This window comes from Oryx dammah, unplaced genomic scaffold (assembly GCF_014754425.2).
Source record: "Oryx dammah isolate SB20612 unplaced genomic scaffold, SCBI_Odam_1.1 HiC_scaffold_21, whole genome shotgun sequence".
In the NCBI taxonomy this organism is placed as follows: Eukaryota; Metazoa; Chordata; class Mammalia; order Artiodactyla; family Bovidae; genus Oryx; species Oryx dammah.
Genome location: NW_024070205.1, coordinates 38361722 through 38379583, shown reverse-complemented (window position 1 = coordinate 38379583; position 17862 = coordinate 38361722). Strand labels below are relative to the sequence as shown.

Here is a 17862-nt window from a genome sequence, read left to right as displayed (position 1 = left end):
CTTTTTGCCTGGGGTGGGGGTGTGTCTCGGGAAACCTTCACTGAAGAGATGAGACAGTTAAGGGTGGAGAAGAACTTGAGACCACCAGTGAGACCCTTGCCCGCTCCTGGCCCCCGGCCCACTTACCCAAGATGCTGAGGAGCACAGGCAGCAGGAGCAGCACGTGGGTGGTGAACACGGCCACGGCGGCCACGCAGATGAGCAGGGACAGGGCCAGGCCATACAGGGCGCTCTGCACCCCTGCGAGGGAGACGCAAGGGCCCTCATGGGGCTGCAGCACAGGGCGCCCACAACCCCCTCACCCTCGTGGTTCAGAGGTACGGGGGTCACACAGGCTGGCACCGCCACAGCCAGCTGTGTCCCTCTGGTGACTTTCAGCCACATGCCCTCTCTGAATCCCCATTTCTTCATTTGTAAAAGGGGATAATGACAGTACCTACTCCCTAGGCCTCATATGGAGTTTAAAGAGAGAACACCGGCCAGGCCTCAGCCAGGGCTTGGCATCGAGAAGGCCTCCTAATGACAGATGGCTGCTGATAATGGTAATGACCACTGGCTATGATGGCCATTAGCATCATTACCATTTCTTTTTAAGTGGGCAAACTCAGGATCAGAGGGTGTGGCCAGATACCCCCAAGCAGGAGGGGACCCAAACTCTGGTCTCCGATCGGTGTTGGCAGCCACTGTGTCATTCCAGTTCCTCCAGGGCTCTTGGCCAGAATTGAGAAGACAAGCATGGCTCAGAAAGGCCAGGCCGTAGCCTCTCTGGTCCGGGTCACCTGCCACCGCCCGCTGTGCCGGGGCCCTGGGGGAGGGGCTGCCACTTGCCTATGATCTCCATGAAGATCTGCTTCCAGTGCTCACAGGTCTGGAAGCCGTGGTGCAGGGCTGAGCCCTCGGGGAGTGTCTTCAGCTGCTGCTGCAGGAAGTTCTCCCAGCGGAGGTAGTCCGAGTAGGTCTGGAAGGAGGACTTGCCCTTGTACGTGGTCTGCGGGGACATGAGCCAGTGAGACAGGTGGGTGGCTGAGGCCTGTTATGCTGCCCTGTCGATGCCCGGTCAGCTCTATAATAAATGCAGCTGGTCCCTGGACATTTACAAATGGAGTGTGCTGCATGGGGGGTGAAGGCTGAGCCCATCCGAGACCACCTCCCACCAGCCTCCAGGTGCACGTGTAACTCTCACAGCAGTGGCAGCAGGTCCCAAAGCAACCAAAGTCCCTGCCCCATCCCAAAAGGACCACCTCCAACTCCCAGAGCCCCTGGCTCTGAGTCCCACCGTTGGCCCATACTGTTTCCTCTGCCCTCACAGCCGGCTTCTGCCCCTCCTTCAAGTAGGGTTCTATCTCCTCTAGGAAGCCTTCCTTGATGCCCCAAGACAGGCATCCTCTGGGCTCTTTAAGCCTTTGATGCTTTCCCATCATTGTTCTCATCACTGTCTGGCAAGCTGCCCCCACCTTCTCCTGGCTGGACTGTGAGTCTGGGAGGGCAGGTGGCCTGTCTGGTTCACAGTGCCCAGCTCTGGAACTTTCATGTATATTACTTCATTGATCCAATTCTGCCCTCCCTGAGCACAAACCAATTCACAATGAGTCTGTGCACAGGTGTGTGTCTGAGTGCTGGTGGGGTGGGAAGTGATGTCCTGTCACATGGAGGGACCTGAGCAGGGATTCTTCAAACTGTCTGCGGCTTCAGCCTTAAAAAGGAAGGACATTTGGACACAGGCTACAGCACAGATGAACCTGAAAAGTATTATGCTAAGTGGAATGAACCAACCATAAAAAGCCAGTGCTGTGTGAGGGATGAGAGCGGTCAAATCCATGGGGACAGAAGCAGAGTGGTGGCTGGAGGGGGGCCCTGGGGAGTCCACATTTATTGGGAACAGTTTCACTTTTGCAAGATGAAAGATTTTAGAGATGGATGTTGGTGACGTTTGCATCACTGTGAACATGCTTAATATTACTGAACTATACATTTACACTGGAGAAGGAAATGGCAACCCACTCCAGTGGTCTTGCCTGGAGAATCCCAGGGACAGTGGAGCCTGGTGGGCTGCCGTCTATGGGGTAGCACAGAGTCGGGGTGGGGATGGCTGGTCGCACAGTGGGGTGTGGGGCTGGCTGGTCCCCTGGCTTCCGTCGCTCCTGGAGGGACCCAGCACAGGGGCCCAGAACCTGGCCCCTCCCAGTGGCAGAGGGGAGCGTCTTGAACTGTCACCTACCCCCACAGAATGATGTGAACCCTGAGCCTTTGGGGAAGAAGGGAGGTGAGAGCTGCCTGGCGTTGTGTGTGGCAGAAAGGCCCAGCCTGGTGGTCAGACAGCCTGGTTTTGCACTTGATGCTGGCACTCATGAATCCCGTGACCTTGGGCAAGCAACTTCATCCCTCTTGGCCTCAGTCTCCCCTCTAAGGAGACCCCCCTCTGGGACAGGGGCTGGAGGTCAGTGGTGACATTGCACTCTGTCAGGTTGGCACGCTGCCCCATGCCCGGTTGGTCCACCCAGGGCTCACCGACTCGAAGGCCATGGAGATCCACTGCACACGGCCGTCTTTGACGCCCACGGCCCCATGTGACAGCTGCCCCGGGAGCAGGTGGGGTTCGGGCAGCTCCTTGCACTCGGGGTGCAGCATGTGCAGGAAGGAGGAGATGCTGTAGCCTGCAGGGATGGCGGAGAGGGGGTTGGGGTGGGAACCCTGGTTGGGAGCACCTCTTCCCCCATCCCACCCACCCATGTGTACCCACCCATATGAGTGTGTACATGCCAGGGGCACACGCTTTCCCCCCAACCTAGTTTAAAAAGTGTCTGAAACTACTAGCAATGTCATTGGGAAACCTACAATACCCATTTGCCACTGGGGCAGAAATTGAAATCCTGTGCCTTCTCAGAACCCACCTGCCAGTCAGTGCAGGAGACATAAGAAACTAGGGTTCAATCCCTGGGTGGGGAAGATCCCCTGGAGGAGGAAATGGCAACCCACCCCAGTATTCTTGCCTGGGAAATCCCATAGACAGAGGAGTCTGGTGGGCTACAGTCCATGGGTTGCAAAGAGTCAGACACGACCGCAGCGACTTAGCACGCAGCACATGCATGCCTTTTCAGGAAGAACCCTAGTCTGACCCAAGTTACTACTGAGGGGTTGGCCCCAGACCTCACCCCAATTTTGGGAAAGCTGCTCCCACAGGTGTGCCCTGCACACCGCACACCTCCCCAGGCCTGTGGACTCTCTGCCAGTTCATCCTCAAGCATGAGAATGAGACTACTCTCATCTTGAAGGTTCACATAGCTCCCACCCCCGCGTGGACATATACACACACAGACACCCCAACTCCAGGCATGTGTGTCCTGGGGGCTGTCCCCACCTTGGGCCTCACACCCACCTGAGGGCAGGCACTGGGCCCCGCCCGGCTTCACCAACTCCGAGTTCCCCGCTATGGCCTTGCAGAGGCGACACAGGTGCCCAATTTCTTTGAAGAGGTCAAAGCTGCTGTCATAGATGACGCTGCCCTTTCCCAAGGAGACACAAGCCAGTGCAGCTGCTCAGTGAGTCCGGGACTCGGTCCTGGCCCCACCCTGGGGAGGAGCCTCCGGCAGCTCCTGCAACCATCCTGGCCAGCGCTCAAACCCTCTGCCTAGTTGCCCACAGTCCTGCCTGAGCCCACTCTGCCCCACCCCCAGCAGCTCCTCTGCTCCCATCACTGCCCACCCCCACGGACCCCCCCAGTCTCCCTTCCTTGAGTTTACTCACAGCATGTTCACCTGGGCCCCGTGCTTTCCCCTCTCCCTCCGCACAGCTGAGTCCCACCTGCCCTCCATCACCTGCTTCCTCTCCTCCCCACCTCCCCGTCCCTCCTCTGAACCCCTGTGGACTCATGGTCCAGACTGGACACAACTCCTCTGACTCCACCTGGCTCTCAAATTACTTTATGTCTGAAGCCCTGTAAACCCGGCTGGGCTGACTTCCCAAGGCAGAGGTTACCACCAACGAGACCTACATCCACAGTCCTTTCCACCACGTCTCAGCCCCCATCACATGGCAGGCACAGACCAAGTCACACCTCTGTCTGTCAGATCCTTTTTCCTCCAGCGCCCAAGAGCCCAGCACCAGCACAAACATGTGCAAAGAGGGAGACTACCCCAGGCGAGGGCACCCTGGCTGAGGCACACAACAAGGGCTATGGGCATGGGGTGGGGGAGGGGCCCCCTGCAGGAGAACAGGGAGGGTTTACCCACCTGTTGCCCTCCCCTCTGTTCCACCCCTAGTGATGCAGGGCGGCTGGCTTGGTTCCAGATTCCTGGGTGATTCTAAAAGCTCGACCCTGCTCCATCCTCAAGAGAAATGATGCAGGGGTCCGGGGAGATCCTGTCTGGGCTGGGTGAGTGGTCAAGGAGCTAAGGGTGGGGGTGGGGAGCTGGGCTGGTGGTCCCTGCACTGGTAGCTGTTCATCAGCCTGCTGTGGTGGGGCCCTTTGGCAGGTGTCCAGTGTGGGCACACGCACCGGGTCTCCAATGACGTGGTTGTCCCCCTGTCGTGTGCGGTTGATGCCAATGATGCCAAAGACCACAAAGACCATGGCCCCCGTGTCCACCAGCGGCCGCACTGCTGGCTTCCCGCAGCCTGTGTTTATGCAGGGGTTGAAGCCGAAGGTGGCGGAGAGGCGGGCCTTGGGTGCTGCAGAGGGAGGCACAGATGTACAAAAAGGCCAGGCCCAGCCTCCCGAGGCCCCACGGCAGCCTCCCTGCACATACCTTTCTCGCTGGGCACGTAGAAGAAGCCTTTGGTCGGCCCATCGGGGCTGGAGCTGAGCAAGCAGCCGGGAGGTGCCACACACACACGCCCATGGAAAGGGGGCTTGTGGGATTGGGCAAAATACAGCTTCCTGTGGAGGCAAAGGAGGCCAGGACTGAGGCCGGGAGGGCCAGAAGGGCCAGGAGGGCCAGGAGGGGTTGGGGAGGAGAGGCAAAGGCATGCAGAGGCTGGAAGAGCAACCCAGGGATCAAACCAGCATCTCTGACGTCTCCTGCATTGGCAGGCGGGTTCTTTACCACTAAGGCCACCTGGGAAGCCCTCCAGGGGTGCAAGAATTCTGAATGACCTCAGGGCCAGCCCCTAGCCCCACCTTAAACTGAACAGTTATAGAGCTCAAGATTCTGTTTGAAGAAAGGATTCCACGGTCAGCTTATTTACCACTGGACTTGATGTAGCTCTGGGATTCCCTGGTGGCTCAATGGTAAAGAATCTGCATGTAATGCAGGAGACCCAGGTTCAATCCCTGGGTTGGAAAGATCCCCTGGAGAAGGGAATGGCAACCCATTCCAGTATTCTTGCCTGAAGAATTCCATGGGCAGGGGAGCCTGGCTGGCTACAGTCCATAGGGTCACAAAGAGTCAGACACGACTGAGCGACTAACACACTTTCTTGATGTAGTTCCAGGTGCTTTATAGAATGTTCTAAGCTCATCCAGACAGCATGACCCCAGTGGCTACTGTGTATCTGCAAAGGGAACCTAGTTCTAGAGGGCAGGCAGAAGGAGCCCCACCTCCTGAGCCAGGTGGGCCAAGCTGGAATGGCCCAGTGAGCCCATCTTGGTCATCCCCCGGCCCCAAGCTGAGTCCAGCCTCATGTGGGTGCTCACTACCCCAAGGCCAGGCCCTGCTAAACAGACTATGGTCCCTGGTGTCAGAAGTGCAGGCCCTGCACTGCCGTGATCTGGACTGCGACGGCAGCGGGCTCTTCCTTTCAGAGCAAGTATTGTAATTTGTAATGACATTGCGCTTGACTTGCTAGCTGCTGTCTCCTGCTAGTCAGCCCGAGGGCAGGAGTCACATCTGTCTTGTTTACCATCCCCAGCACTAGCCACATGCAGGCCCACTGACTGTGTTCAAGGTTTATTAAATGAATGAATGGATGAGAAAAAGGCCCTCAGCTAACACAGCCTCAATGGTCAGAACCTGGGGCAGGAACCTGGGAAAAGATGCCCCCAGCTGGCTCGGAGACCCCTCAAGGCACAGCACACAGTTGCTCATTAAGTATTTGGGGGCAGTGACTTCATGCCAGGCGCTAGGCAGGGCGTGTGTATACAGTAGATAAGGACAACAGACACGGGCTCTCTCCTGTCACCTTACAGTCTCAGGATGTTCGCCGCTCAGTCGTGTCCGACTCTTTGCGACCCCATGGACTATAGCCCGCCAGGTTCCTCTCTCCATGGGATTCCCCAGGCAAGAATACTGGAGTGGGTTGCTTGCCCTCCTCCAGAGGATCTTTCTGACCCAGGGATCAAACCTGGGTCTCCTGCATTGCAGGCAGATTCTTTAGGGAGGGGCAACACTAAATAAATAACTTCTGAATTAACTGTATGCACTGAGAGTGTGGATAGCGCCTTGGAGAGGTAGGCAGAGTGTACTCATTCTTTCCTTCACTCATTCACCCAGCAAGTGTTTCCTGAGCACCTGCCACATGCCAGGCCCTGGACCAGGTGAGGGGATACGGCAGGAGGCCTACGTTCTCCTGAGCAAAGACAGGGAACGAACCAGCTGTCAGTATGCTTCCAGGAGGTGACGGGAACCAGAAAGAGAGCAGCTGGGGGATGTATGGGGAGAGATGGGGTGTGGCTGTTTCAGCTGTGGGAGGGCGGTCTGGTCAGAGACAGCCATGGGTGGGGAGTATCTGGGTAAGGACCTAAATCTTGAGAAGGAGTCAATCATGGACTTCCCTCGTGGTCCTGTGGTTAAGACTCTGCCTTCTACTGCAGGGGATGTCGGTTTGATCCCTGGTTAGGGAACTAAGATCTCACATGCCATGTGGTGCAGCCAGGAAAAAAAAAAGTCCATTTCCGGAGGAGCTGGGGAAGAGCACCATAGGTCCAGGGAACAGCAAATGCAGGAGCTCTGAGCTGAGAACTGCCTGGTGTGCCGAGGGGCAAGCAGACAGCATCTTTCACAGAGCCATTCAGAGGATAAGGGGCAGATGGGGGAGAGAACTGCGGGCCTGGCATCTTGGTGTTCCCCCATCCCCAGCCCTGGGGGGAAGACTGTCTAAGCACACATGTAGAAATAGGCAGGGGTTTCTTTTTTTAAAAAAGAATTTTTTTTTAATGTGGGCCACTTTTTAAAGTCTTTATTGACTTTGTTACAATATTGCTTCTGTTTTAGGTTTTGGTTTTATGCCCCTAAGGCATGTAGGATTGTAGCTTCACTGACTAGGGATTGAACTTGCTCTCCCTGCACTGGAAGGCAAATTCTTAACCGCCAGACCAACAGGAAGTCCCTGGACAGGGGCCTGCTGACATCTGGTGGGAGGGGCAAACGATGGTGGGAGTGGGAACCGGCTCGTCTGCAAGGCTCTGTTACCGGGTGTGCTGCTGCTCCTTGGCGGCCACGTAGAAGCTGAAGTCAAGCTTCCAGCCCCGCTTGGTGTCGCAGGCCAAGGTCGTCACCATCCACTTGCGGGAGGGGCTCGCCGCCTGGAGCAGCCCTACTGTAGACATACAAGCGGTCAGCTTCTTGGTGAAGTTACCAAAAGGCGCTCTATACACCTAAGCAGTGGATTGACAGAGACAAGACAGGTGACTCCAGGAGGCTGCCTCTGCCTGGGCCGGGCCTCAGGCCAGGTCCCCTCCCTCCTAGGAGAGCTCCCCGCCCCCCGCCCCTGTTCCAGCCCCCAGAGTCAGGGGAAGAGCTCTGGGCAGAACCCAGGAGGCTTGGGTTCGAGTTTAAAGATGGGGCAAACCTTTCTCTCTCTCTCTCTGAGCCTTAGTCCTTCCTTCAACTGAGGATTTACTCCAAGCCAGCCCTGAGCTGGGCTGTGAGAATATGACACTGAACCAGACGGGCTTGGTCCCTGCCCTCCTAGAGCCGCCAGTGACGATGGTTTGGCCACCTCATGCAAAGAGTTGACTCATTGGAAAAGACTCTGATGCTGGGAGGGATTGGGGGCAGGAAGAGAAGGGGACAACAGAGGATGAGATGGCTGGATGGCATCACTGACTCGATGGACGTGAGTCTGAGTGAACTCCAAGAGTTGGTGATGGACAGGGAGGCCTGGCGTGCTGCGATGCATGGGGTCGCAAAGAGTCGGACACCACTGAGTGACTGAACTGAACACTTAAATATTAGGATGATAAGACCCAGGAGGAATGGGGCAGTGGAAGAGGAGGGTGAACTGAGAATTATTTCCAGGACATGGACCAAGGAGGTGACATTATGCTAAGAAACCTGAACGGCGAGCCAGCCGTGATTTAAGCTGGAAGGCAGACTCTCCAAGCAGTGGGAATCACCTTGTAAGCATTGGTGTAAAGGTCAGAGCCAGGGAATACCTCACACACTCCATCTTTCAAATGGAAATACAAACCCTGATCAGATAAGTTGACATGCATTGACATGGGTAACTGTCACCCTGGAGGTGTAACATGTTAAAGAAACACCAATGATGTTTGAGAGGAAAAAATCAGAGGCCTGGGTTGGCCCTGGGAGACCCTTTTCTGGGGGTGTTAGAACAGAGGCTGAAAACAACAGTCTAACTCATGGCTCCTGTTTACTGAGTGCTTACTACGTTCCAGATGTTATAGAACTCACAGGCCTTGCCTCAAGTACCTCCAGCAACCCTGGGTGGTACCTTTCATACCCCCATTACACAGATGAGGAACCTGAGGCTCAGAGAGATTAAGTAATCTTCCCAAAGACACTATAAATGGCACAGCCAGAACTCGAACCCAGGCCTAGCTAACTCAGCAGCCCCGCTTTCACCACTCTGCAGGTCCCTGCTGTGGGCCTGGCTGATGGCACAAGAGGGTCCTCATTTGCCTGGAGCAGGTCCATCCTCGCAGACCCTGCCCCTACCCCGACGTGGGCAGTGCCCACCAATGCAGCACTGAGGGCCCCTTCCCTGGTCGAGGCAACTCACTGCATGAGAGCCCAGGCTCACCTGGAAGGAGGGCACCTCCCCGTCCCCAAGGGACACGGTCTGCCAAGGGGCAGGCAGGCTGGCGTTGAGGGAGAACCTGTAGACAGTCGGGTGGCCTCTGTTCTTCACCTTGGAGATGTACACAGTGCCTGGGGAGTCTAGGGACAAACGAGGGGTGGAGGAGGGGGGACGATCACCTCGACTGGCATCCCCTGACCCTGCAGCAGCCCAGCCTCTGCTCCACTGGCTGAGGAGCTGAGCCTGATCTCGGGCTCATCTCCAAGTGTTGGCTCTGTTCCTGTATACTGGACCGAGCCCACTGCAGTGGTGGGGGGGCAGGTGGTGGTGGTGGACACGGGGATGGCGCAGCGGCATAGATGGAGGGGAGGTGGTGGTGGACACTGGATGGGAGGTGGCATAGATGGAGGGGAGGTGGTGGTCGACACTGAGTGGGAGGTGACAGTGCAGGTAGAAGCCATGGTAACAATGTGCCAGTATGGACTAGGGAAGTGGCAGTGATGCCAATAACGGAAGCACACCGTGAACGGTGGGGCCACATTGGTGATGACGATGGTGGGCACAGAGGGGGTGATGATGGTTGTGGGGTGACAAGGACATATGGAATTGCTCCAGGGGTCAATTCTGGGGGTTAACTGCTGGGGGTTAATTCCCACATGTATCCCAGCATACCCCTCTGACAGGGATACGCCAGAAGGGATAAGCTAGGCTCCAGTGTTCAGGAGGCCCCCCTCCCCCAAATCAGGATGGATCCGGCACGCAAGGCAGGTTCATGGGGCAGCACAGGCCAGGCTGGGGTGCGGCAGGAGGGGATCGCCTTGTTCTGGCCGAGGAGAGCTGGTGGGACGCTGGGCGAGGGCCTCAAGTTCACTCCCCCACCCCCACCCCCACCTTGTTGTTCTTGAAGGAGAATCAAAGAAGGGATTTTATCTGCTCTCTCCGCAAGACCCTCACACCCTGTACCAGGACATCCCGACACCCCCACCCAGACATCCACATTCCCCACTGACCCTGGAGCGTGGCCTCAGGCCGGCTGGCCCAGGACACCCCAGAACCCCGCTTCTTCTTCTCCAAGGACGTCCGGATGTTGTTCTGCAGGCTGTGGGGCTTCTCCTGGAACAGACCTACCCCCCGCATCATGTCAGGGACAGGAGGGCCTCCCCGGCTGGGCTCGGCCGAGGTTGGGACAGTGAAAAATCCCAGGGACACGGGCCCGGGAGCTCTCAGAAAAGGGGGTGGTGTCAGGGTGTCTGGGGAAAAGGTTTTTTCTAAAACAAACGGGGGGGGGGGGGACTGAAGAAATGCCAAATGCATAAGAATCTTAAGGCAAAAGAAAGGTACCCACCAGACTTACCCAGAGAAAGACATTCAGAAGCTTCCCCTATCATCCTCATCTTGCCTCACTTTCCCCCTCTGTCAGATGGGATGACACCCCCAAGGGTAACCTCTGGAGGGTAGCTGAGGGACCAAAGGGGATGCTGCATCTCATGGGCTTAGCAACATGTCTGGCTTGTGCCGAATGCTCCATAAATAGGAATAATTAGGAACAGCAGAGATGAGGGGAGACTGCCTGTTTTGCCCCAAGCATTGTAGATTAATTTTTTGTTGGTTTTGTGTTTTTAATGAGCTACATTTTACACCTTCAAAAATGCAATCCTCACAGTAATTCTAGGAGGTGGTTATTATTAACCCCATTTGACAGAGAAGCAAGCAAAGGTTTGAGGAGGTTACATGACCTGTAGGGAAGTGAGAGGCGGAGGCCAGCAGGACAGGTCCTGTCTACCCCTACAGCCGAAGCTCTTTTTGCTACAACATGAAGGGCCCCTTTAAGAGGCAGCTCAGAGGCTGATAGATACAAGGGGCCAGGGGCTGAACTCTGGCTGTGGTCTTGGCCCTTCTCCAGATGTTTCCAGGGTCTGTCCATCTGTGAAATGGGAGCAGACAAGGCTTTTTGCCACCAGGCCCCAAGGGATGGCGGAAGGCCTTGCAGGGGCAGTGAGAATGGAATGGAATTCAATGCCCAGGCAGGAGGGAGTGGAGGAGGGGATGTGGCCAGGTCGCCTCCAATTCAAGAGGGGATCCTCAGGCACCTCCCTGAGCCGCTGCCGATTATCATGCATTCGGCTAGTGCAGTCACCAAGGGGAAGGCCAGGTTGATCTGAACACCGCCCTAATTACATGAAGGCAATTACAGCAGTCAGCGGGTCTTCCCCTAGGAGCTGGGAGCACTCACCCACGCGTCTTCTCATTTGGTTTCTAACCACCCGGCAAAGCGGTATGACCTTGAGTCAACTTCCCTCGACCCACCCTGGACCTCATCAGACTAACTCTGAGACAAGCAGACATCTTTATCTCACCTCTTTGCTCATCCCTGGCACATGCTCCATCACCTCCTAAAAACCTCTTGACTTCACTGCACCATCAACCACGCTGGCTCCAGCCCCTACAGTCTCTTGTCAAGATGACTATACCAGCCTCCTACCTGGACTCCCAGCCTGGACTCTCAGCCATGCTTCACGCAGCCCTCCGACCAGACAGTACCTGGTCCTTCTCTGCATAAAGCCCTCCACTCACTTCCAGTGACAATGACGATGTAATCCAGACTCTGCACTGTAGCCCACCAGGCCCATCTGCCTAGTTTTGGCTCATGCAACTACCTCCCTCAAACCTGGTCCTAGTCTTTCCCACCTCTGGTGCTCCCCTCTGCCTAGACCACTTCCCTCCTCTCCCCTCCCAGCCAGGCTAAGACCTTTCCATTCCACAAGTCTTGGCTTAGATAGTCCCTCCTCCAGGAAGATCTCCATGATGCTGAGCTCCCCAGGCACCCTGGTTTTCATCCACTACAGCTCAGATCTACTATTACATGGCCTCCGCAGCAATGGAGTGAATTCCCGTGCTTGGGAAGCCTGTCCTGCCCACTGCAGCCTCCCCAGCACCAGCACAGCTGGTACCCAGGAAGTATTCATTTAATGAAATGTGGAAACACTGAGACTCCCTGTTGGCTCAGATGATAATCTTCCTAGAGTGTGGAAGACTTGGGTTCGATCCCTGGGTCGGGAAGATCCCCTGGAGAAGGGAATGGCTACCCACTCCAGTATTCTTGCCTGAAGAATCTCATGGACAGAGGAGACTGGTGGGGCTATAGTTCATGGGGTTGCAAAGAGTCGGACGTGACTGAGTGACTAACACTTTTTAGAGGTGGAGTTGATTTCCTAAGTTCACACAGTGATGGGGAGCCTGGCATCTCTAGTCTTGGGGATCTGGACTCCAAAGAGGACATCCCGGTAGGAAACCTCACCTGAACAGGTGATGCAGGAGATGCCCTCGGCACTCAGGTTGTACTTGAGGTCCAGCAGCACCTGGATGTTGGTATCGGGCCGGAAGAGCAGTGGGGCCCGGCTGGCGGGGCGGAGCCGGCTGGCGAACACCAGGGACAGGACGAGGATGGAGACAAAGAGCCCTGCGAGGAAAGGATGCTGCGCTAGGCAGGGCCGGAGCCCAGGGGCGGGGGGACACATGTACAGCCAGGGCCTCCAGAGCCCCAGGAAAGAGCTGCTTCCTCTATGGGGAGGAGGAGAGCAGGTATGCCAAGGGAGTGGGCAGAGGCCCAGCATGCCAGCCTGTGGGTGAGGCTGCCAGGGATCACTCCCTTGAAGGTAGGGGCCTGTTGTCATGCATGTCACCAGGGGTCAGACTCCAAGTTCCAGCTCACATTCCTGGACAAGAAGCAGCCATCGGCTTAGAGCCCTGAACAGTCTATAAAGAGCCGGTGCATCTACTTGGTCTTACACAGACCTAAACCTTTACAACAGTAATAATAACAGCACTTAACTTTCACGAAGCACTACTGCACACCTCACACTGGGCTAATCCTTTACACATACTGTGGTTTCCTTGCAACAGCCTTACTAGATACTCCCCTTCTCCTTAGTCATAAGATAGGAAACTGAGGCACAGACTAACTGCCCCAGTCCAGGTGACACTGCTAGAACGTGGCAGAGTCAGGATCCCAATTAACCAAGCTGGTCCAATGCCAGAGCCCAAGCACTCGGCACTCTGCTCTGCTGTCCAGCATGATGACCAGGACATAGGAGGTGTTCCATAAGCAACAGCTATCGTGAGACTGGCTTTATTCTCTGCAGGGAGGGGGTGAGGCTCTGAGAGAGTGAGCAACCTGAGCCTGGGTCTCTGACCTCCAGTTCATCTGTGGGACAAGGGGCGGGCTCCCAAGACCTGCATGTTCTTTGAGAAAACGGGTTGGGGAGTCTGTTCTCCACATCTCAGGCGCTGGGAGATACTGTGAGATGGGGGAGGGAGAGTGGAGAGCCCACTTACCCACAATCACCCAACGGCTCTTGACGGCTGACCACAGGACCCAGTGGTGCAGCAGCTCCTGCAGCTGGGCAATGAGCTGCCCCCGGCTGCCCCCGTTGGGGGCCGGCTGCAAGCCCTCGGCGGGCACAGACACCAGGGACACATCTCCCAGCTCCAGCGACACTGCCAGGGCAGAGCAGCAGCCCGTCAGTGGGCTGGCCCAGAAGTGGGTCAAAGGCCCCCTGGTCCACACCCCCTCCAGGGAAGCTCAGATGCTTGACGGGGATCCTCCCAGGTGTCTTGTCCCACCCCCACCTCAGGACCAGATGGTCCTCACACCAGCTTGTCAAGGTACTTCCCCCGGCAGAGGCGGTGCATGGGTCCCGCAGATTCAGGGCAGGTCTGCACCCCCTCTTACCTGGCTCCTCCACACTCAGCAGGGGGATGTCATCGTCCAGGTAGGGCATGGGGCCCTGTGTGGGCCCGCTCCCAGCCCGCTCAGGAGCCATGAACACGTCCCCAGGGAAGTGCGGGGAACTCCTGCGGCTGCAGTTCTGGTTGCAGCTGCGGAGAGAGTGGGGGAAGGGTGAGTCCTGGGAGTCCAGGCTACATGTCCAGGCTACATGTGAGCCAGGCATCACGCTGCTGCTGACAACCCATAGGACATGCCTCCCAGGCTTCCAGGAGCCTGCACCTGAATTCTCACCAGTGTCATCTCCCCCAGGGCCCTCGGGCACCACAGTTCCTCTGGGGAGACGAATGGTGAGAGTAGCCATCCTGGGGACAGCAGATGATGGCACACAGCTGCCCAAGCATCGAGGTGACTGCAGCAGAGGGCTCATGCCTGTGCTGTTGAGCGCACGGGACCTTGAGATCAGGGGGACGGGGAAGCGAGGCTAGGCTGAGTGTGCAGCTGAGGCCTTAGCTGGAGTGAATGTGGGGGACCAAGGCCCACGCTGGAGACTGGGGGCAAGAGCAGTGCCCACGGCGAATGTGCCAGGAGTGCTCAGGGCCAGAGACTGAGCTAGAGCTCCTTGTGGCTTCTCTCATGAATCCCCACAGGGTTGTAGTACCCATTTTACAGAACAGGAAACTGAGGTGCAGAGAGGTTAAGCTACATGTCCAAAGGCCCACAGTTCCCAGGCAAGGAGGCTGAGGCTGCGTCCCCCACCCCAGACTGGGGGAAGGGACAGGATGGGCTTAGTTGGTGTCTCTGTAGAAATTAGAGAAAAGGAGCCTTTTACTCAAGTCACTTTGCTTCTATGTCACAAAACTGTCATAGAAACAGTCAAACCTGAATGGCCACAGTGCAGACGACTGTGCCTCAGCTAGAGGGCTCTTGTGCAGTGCTCAACCTGAACCACCATACGTGGAGACCCTGAAGCAAAGGTATGCATGGGAGAGCTAAGGAGTCCTTCCCAGGCCTTAATCTGAGTTCCCTGCTGGCCTCTCATCTCCTTCTGCCTCTTGTCTCACCATGGTCAAGTGGACACTGTCATAGACCCCTGACAGTCCTGTATTTGCATGCCCTGCACCAAGGCCAGACCCTCTATCATTCCCTAGTACTCCCAACCCAGACAGCCACTCAGGCTGGATTCCATTTGACCAATGTGCCCTCTGCCTTAACCCTGCAGGCTTGGCCCACAAGACCCCAAAGACCCCAAGCCCTCTTCCTTCAGCTGCAGCATCTCTGTAATGATCCAATCAACTTTGCACCTGGCTCACTGGGTCTAAATATGGTTCCTCTCTCAAGAAGAGAACCCAGAAGACATTTAACATGGTGGCTAAGAGCATGGGATCCAGAGTCAGATTATGGGGGTCTAAATTTTCATTCTGCTGCCTATTAAATGGATAACTTTGAGAAAGTTGCCCAGCCTCTCCAAACCTTTGCCTCCTTGTCTACAGACATTTTACAAAACAGGCAACATAAGAGGACCCAGCTCCTAGGGTCCCTGGGGATGGCAGTAAGATCTTGTACAAAAGCACTCTGCCCACTTCCTGGTACACAGTAGGTGATCAAATGTAACTATTAGACAGGAGTGCACAGAAGTGCTAGCATAGGACGGGGCATACAGAAGGTGATCAGTAGTGAATCACGAGGCTTTTGGGAGAGAGGATGGTGTGCTGAATGGCCCCCCAAGGGTCTGCTATGGCTACTCCATGAGAGCAGGACACAGCCCCTGTGCCTCCCTCACCCGCCCGGCTCACCTGGTCTGGCAGGCACTCTCCAGCGGTGCCATGTAAAGGCTCCAGATGCCCAGGGCTGCGGGCATGGTGAAGAGCACTGCCAGCCAGCAGCAGGACACAATCAGAGACATGAACAGGCCGAAGTCGTGGACAGCTGGGATCTGGCAATGGAAAAGTGGGGGCAATGGGAGGGGATCAGGCCTGGAGCCCAAGGAGCCCAGGGACTCTGCAGCACTGGGCCCTGACCACCCCCAGACTGCAGCAGGATGCAAAGGCCGAGGCTGCTGGAATGAAGGCACTGGCCTAGGAGGATGTCAGAGGGCCGGGCTGGAGCCAGGGGTGTGGCAGAGAGGAAGAGTCCAGCCTCTGGTCAACACTGCAGCCCTCTGCCCGGAACAGTGCCAGGCACAGAGCAAGCGCACCATAACTCATTACAGGAAGGACAGAGGAAGACACACACTGTCAGAGCAGGGCACACGTTAACAGAGGGGAAGAGAGAGGAAGCTGCCACAGGGTGTGCCCCAGGAGTGTCACGGGCACCTGCGCAGGGTGTGGCCGTCAGAAGGAAGCTGCAGCCAACAAGCAGACAGGCCTTCCTTCACTGTCTGTGGAACACTTTCACAAGCAGCTCATTCCATTCTCTGATGATCCCACACGTGAAGAGAGGGAGGCTCACAGAAGTTAAACAAGCTGCCTAAGGGCACACAGCCAGAAAATGGCAGAGGAGGGATGGAGATCCAGCTCAGCTTGTTTTCTGGGCGTGGTTCTCTAGTCAAGTCTGGAGAATCCCAGAGCATCTAGTGGTTTCTAGACAGGATTCTCAGCGCATGTCATAAGACCTTTCAGACTCAGACAGGTTCACTGCCTTTCAGGCTCTGTTGGCACCCAGGACCTGGCCTAGGATCCTTCTCCGAGCCCAGCTCAGACAGGAAGGAGTGTGGGGCCAGTGAGGGGGAAGTGCATGCGAGGGATAACAATGCAGTGTGCAGCTGGCGGGTGGAGAGGGCCCTGCACTGGGGTCAGGAGTCATGGGCAGGCTTACCATGTATCAGCTGGGGGACCTTTGGAAACAACTGCTAAACGCCCTTCAGGGCCGAGAGTGGATTGTCAGTAATGAGCATCAATAAGAAACACAATTTGTATTACTAGAATTCTCCCATTTGTTAAGTTCTGGTGATGGTGATTAGTAACAAAACATGGACTCTAGGGACGTGGCAAGTACCTTGAGGCAGAAGCTGCGTGGCCCCAAGAGAAGGGGTGGGTGGGAAGAGCGGAGACCAGGGTCCAGGTATGCATGGGCGGGGGTGGGGGGCAAGGGACGCCAGGCCGGGCTGGAGGGCCGGCTCCCACCTGGGAGAAGACGTTAGCCGCGTAGGCGGCGGCCGTAGTCAGCGAGGTGAAGAAGGTGGCCTTGCCCGCAGTCTGGATGGTGTGGATCATCCGCAGTTGAGGGTCTTCCAGGTGGGTGGCCTGGCGGTAGGTGTTGATGAACACAAAGACATCGTCCACACCTACGGGAGGGGTCCAGGCCAGTGGGTTACTCTGCTGTCTCCAGGTCAGATCCAACCTAGGCCATGAACCCAAGCCCCACCCTCATGCTGCATGGCTCCCTCCCTCACCAGAACTAGATCGTTTCCTCCAAATCATCACCACCCCTCACCTTTCCCACCATGCTTAACCTTCACCCAGCATATCCACCCACTCCTTCCACCTCTGGGGGGTTCTACCCACCATATGCCAAGAATCACTCACCACTCACACTCTACCCACCCTCCACCCCAAGTCCAAGGCTCTGAGGTCTGAGAGAGGACTTTTTTAGACCCCCATGGAAGCCAGACTTTGCATCCTGTAAAAGGCTCTTTGGGGGTCAAATCCCCAAGTGGAAGGCCCATTACCATGGCAACAGAATCAACTCACCAATGCCCACTATCACAAAGGCAGCCACCCCATTGAGGATGCCCAAGTACTGGATACCGAAGACCACGTGGTACAGGAAGAGCGCCACCAGGCAACTGAGGCCGATGCTGGCAATCCCAAAGAAGGACAGGAACACTGGGCAGGGCAAGAAGCACCGGGGATGGAGTGGGGGGGACCCAACAGAACACAGCCTTTCAGTCTGTGGCCCCGGCTGCGTCCTGCCTCATACACCCCCATCCCCAGGGGCACCTTCACCACCCCACCCGAGCCCAGTATAGTTCTCTATGCCCAGAGAAGGTGCTGGGCAGGAGGCCTGAGTAGCAGATGAAGCCCTTGTTGAGTAAGTCAGGTTGTTCATGGGCCCTCATCTTTGCAGAGCTTACTTCATATGCTAGGAGGGAATCATATTTTTAACATCCGTCACCCAGTAAATTAGAGGTTCCATGGAGGTAAGAAGTGCATCAGTGATGTTCACTACTAGAACTCTGGCACACAGTTGGTGCCCAGTTAATATCTGTTACATGGATG

General features: G+C 56.3%; 1 protein-coding gene across 1 annotated transcript in view; it reads right to left on the bottom strand.

The window, feature by feature from the left end:
• Positions 1 to 17862, bottom strand: part of DISP3 (dispatched RND transporter family member 3) — a 36533-nt gene that overhangs the window by 2593 nt on the left and 16078 nt on the right. The window contains exons 4-18 of the mRNA XM_040263427.1: positions 17335 to 17469; positions 16768 to 16928; positions 15439 to 15578; positions 13649 to 13794; positions 13252 to 13413; positions 12215 to 12376; positions 9927 to 10040; positions 8920 to 9056; positions 7347 to 7531; positions 4746 to 4876; positions 4496 to 4668; positions 3377 to 3503; positions 2509 to 2654; positions 829 to 988; positions 127 to 240 (exon numbers count right to left, since the gene is read on the bottom strand). Of these exons, the coding sequence (XP_040119361.1) occupies positions 127 to 240; positions 829 to 988; positions 2509 to 2654; positions 3377 to 3503; positions 4496 to 4668; positions 4746 to 4876; positions 7347 to 7531; positions 8920 to 9056; positions 9927 to 10040; positions 12215 to 12376; positions 13252 to 13413; positions 13649 to 13794; positions 15439 to 15578; positions 16768 to 16928; positions 17335 to 17469 (2193 nt within the window). The remainder of the gene's footprint in view (positions 1 to 126; positions 241 to 828; positions 989 to 2508; positions 2655 to 3376; positions 3504 to 4495; positions 4669 to 4745; positions 4877 to 7346; positions 7532 to 8919; positions 9057 to 9926; positions 10041 to 12214; positions 12377 to 13251; positions 13414 to 13648; positions 13795 to 15438; positions 15579 to 16767; positions 16929 to 17334; positions 17470 to 17862) is intronic.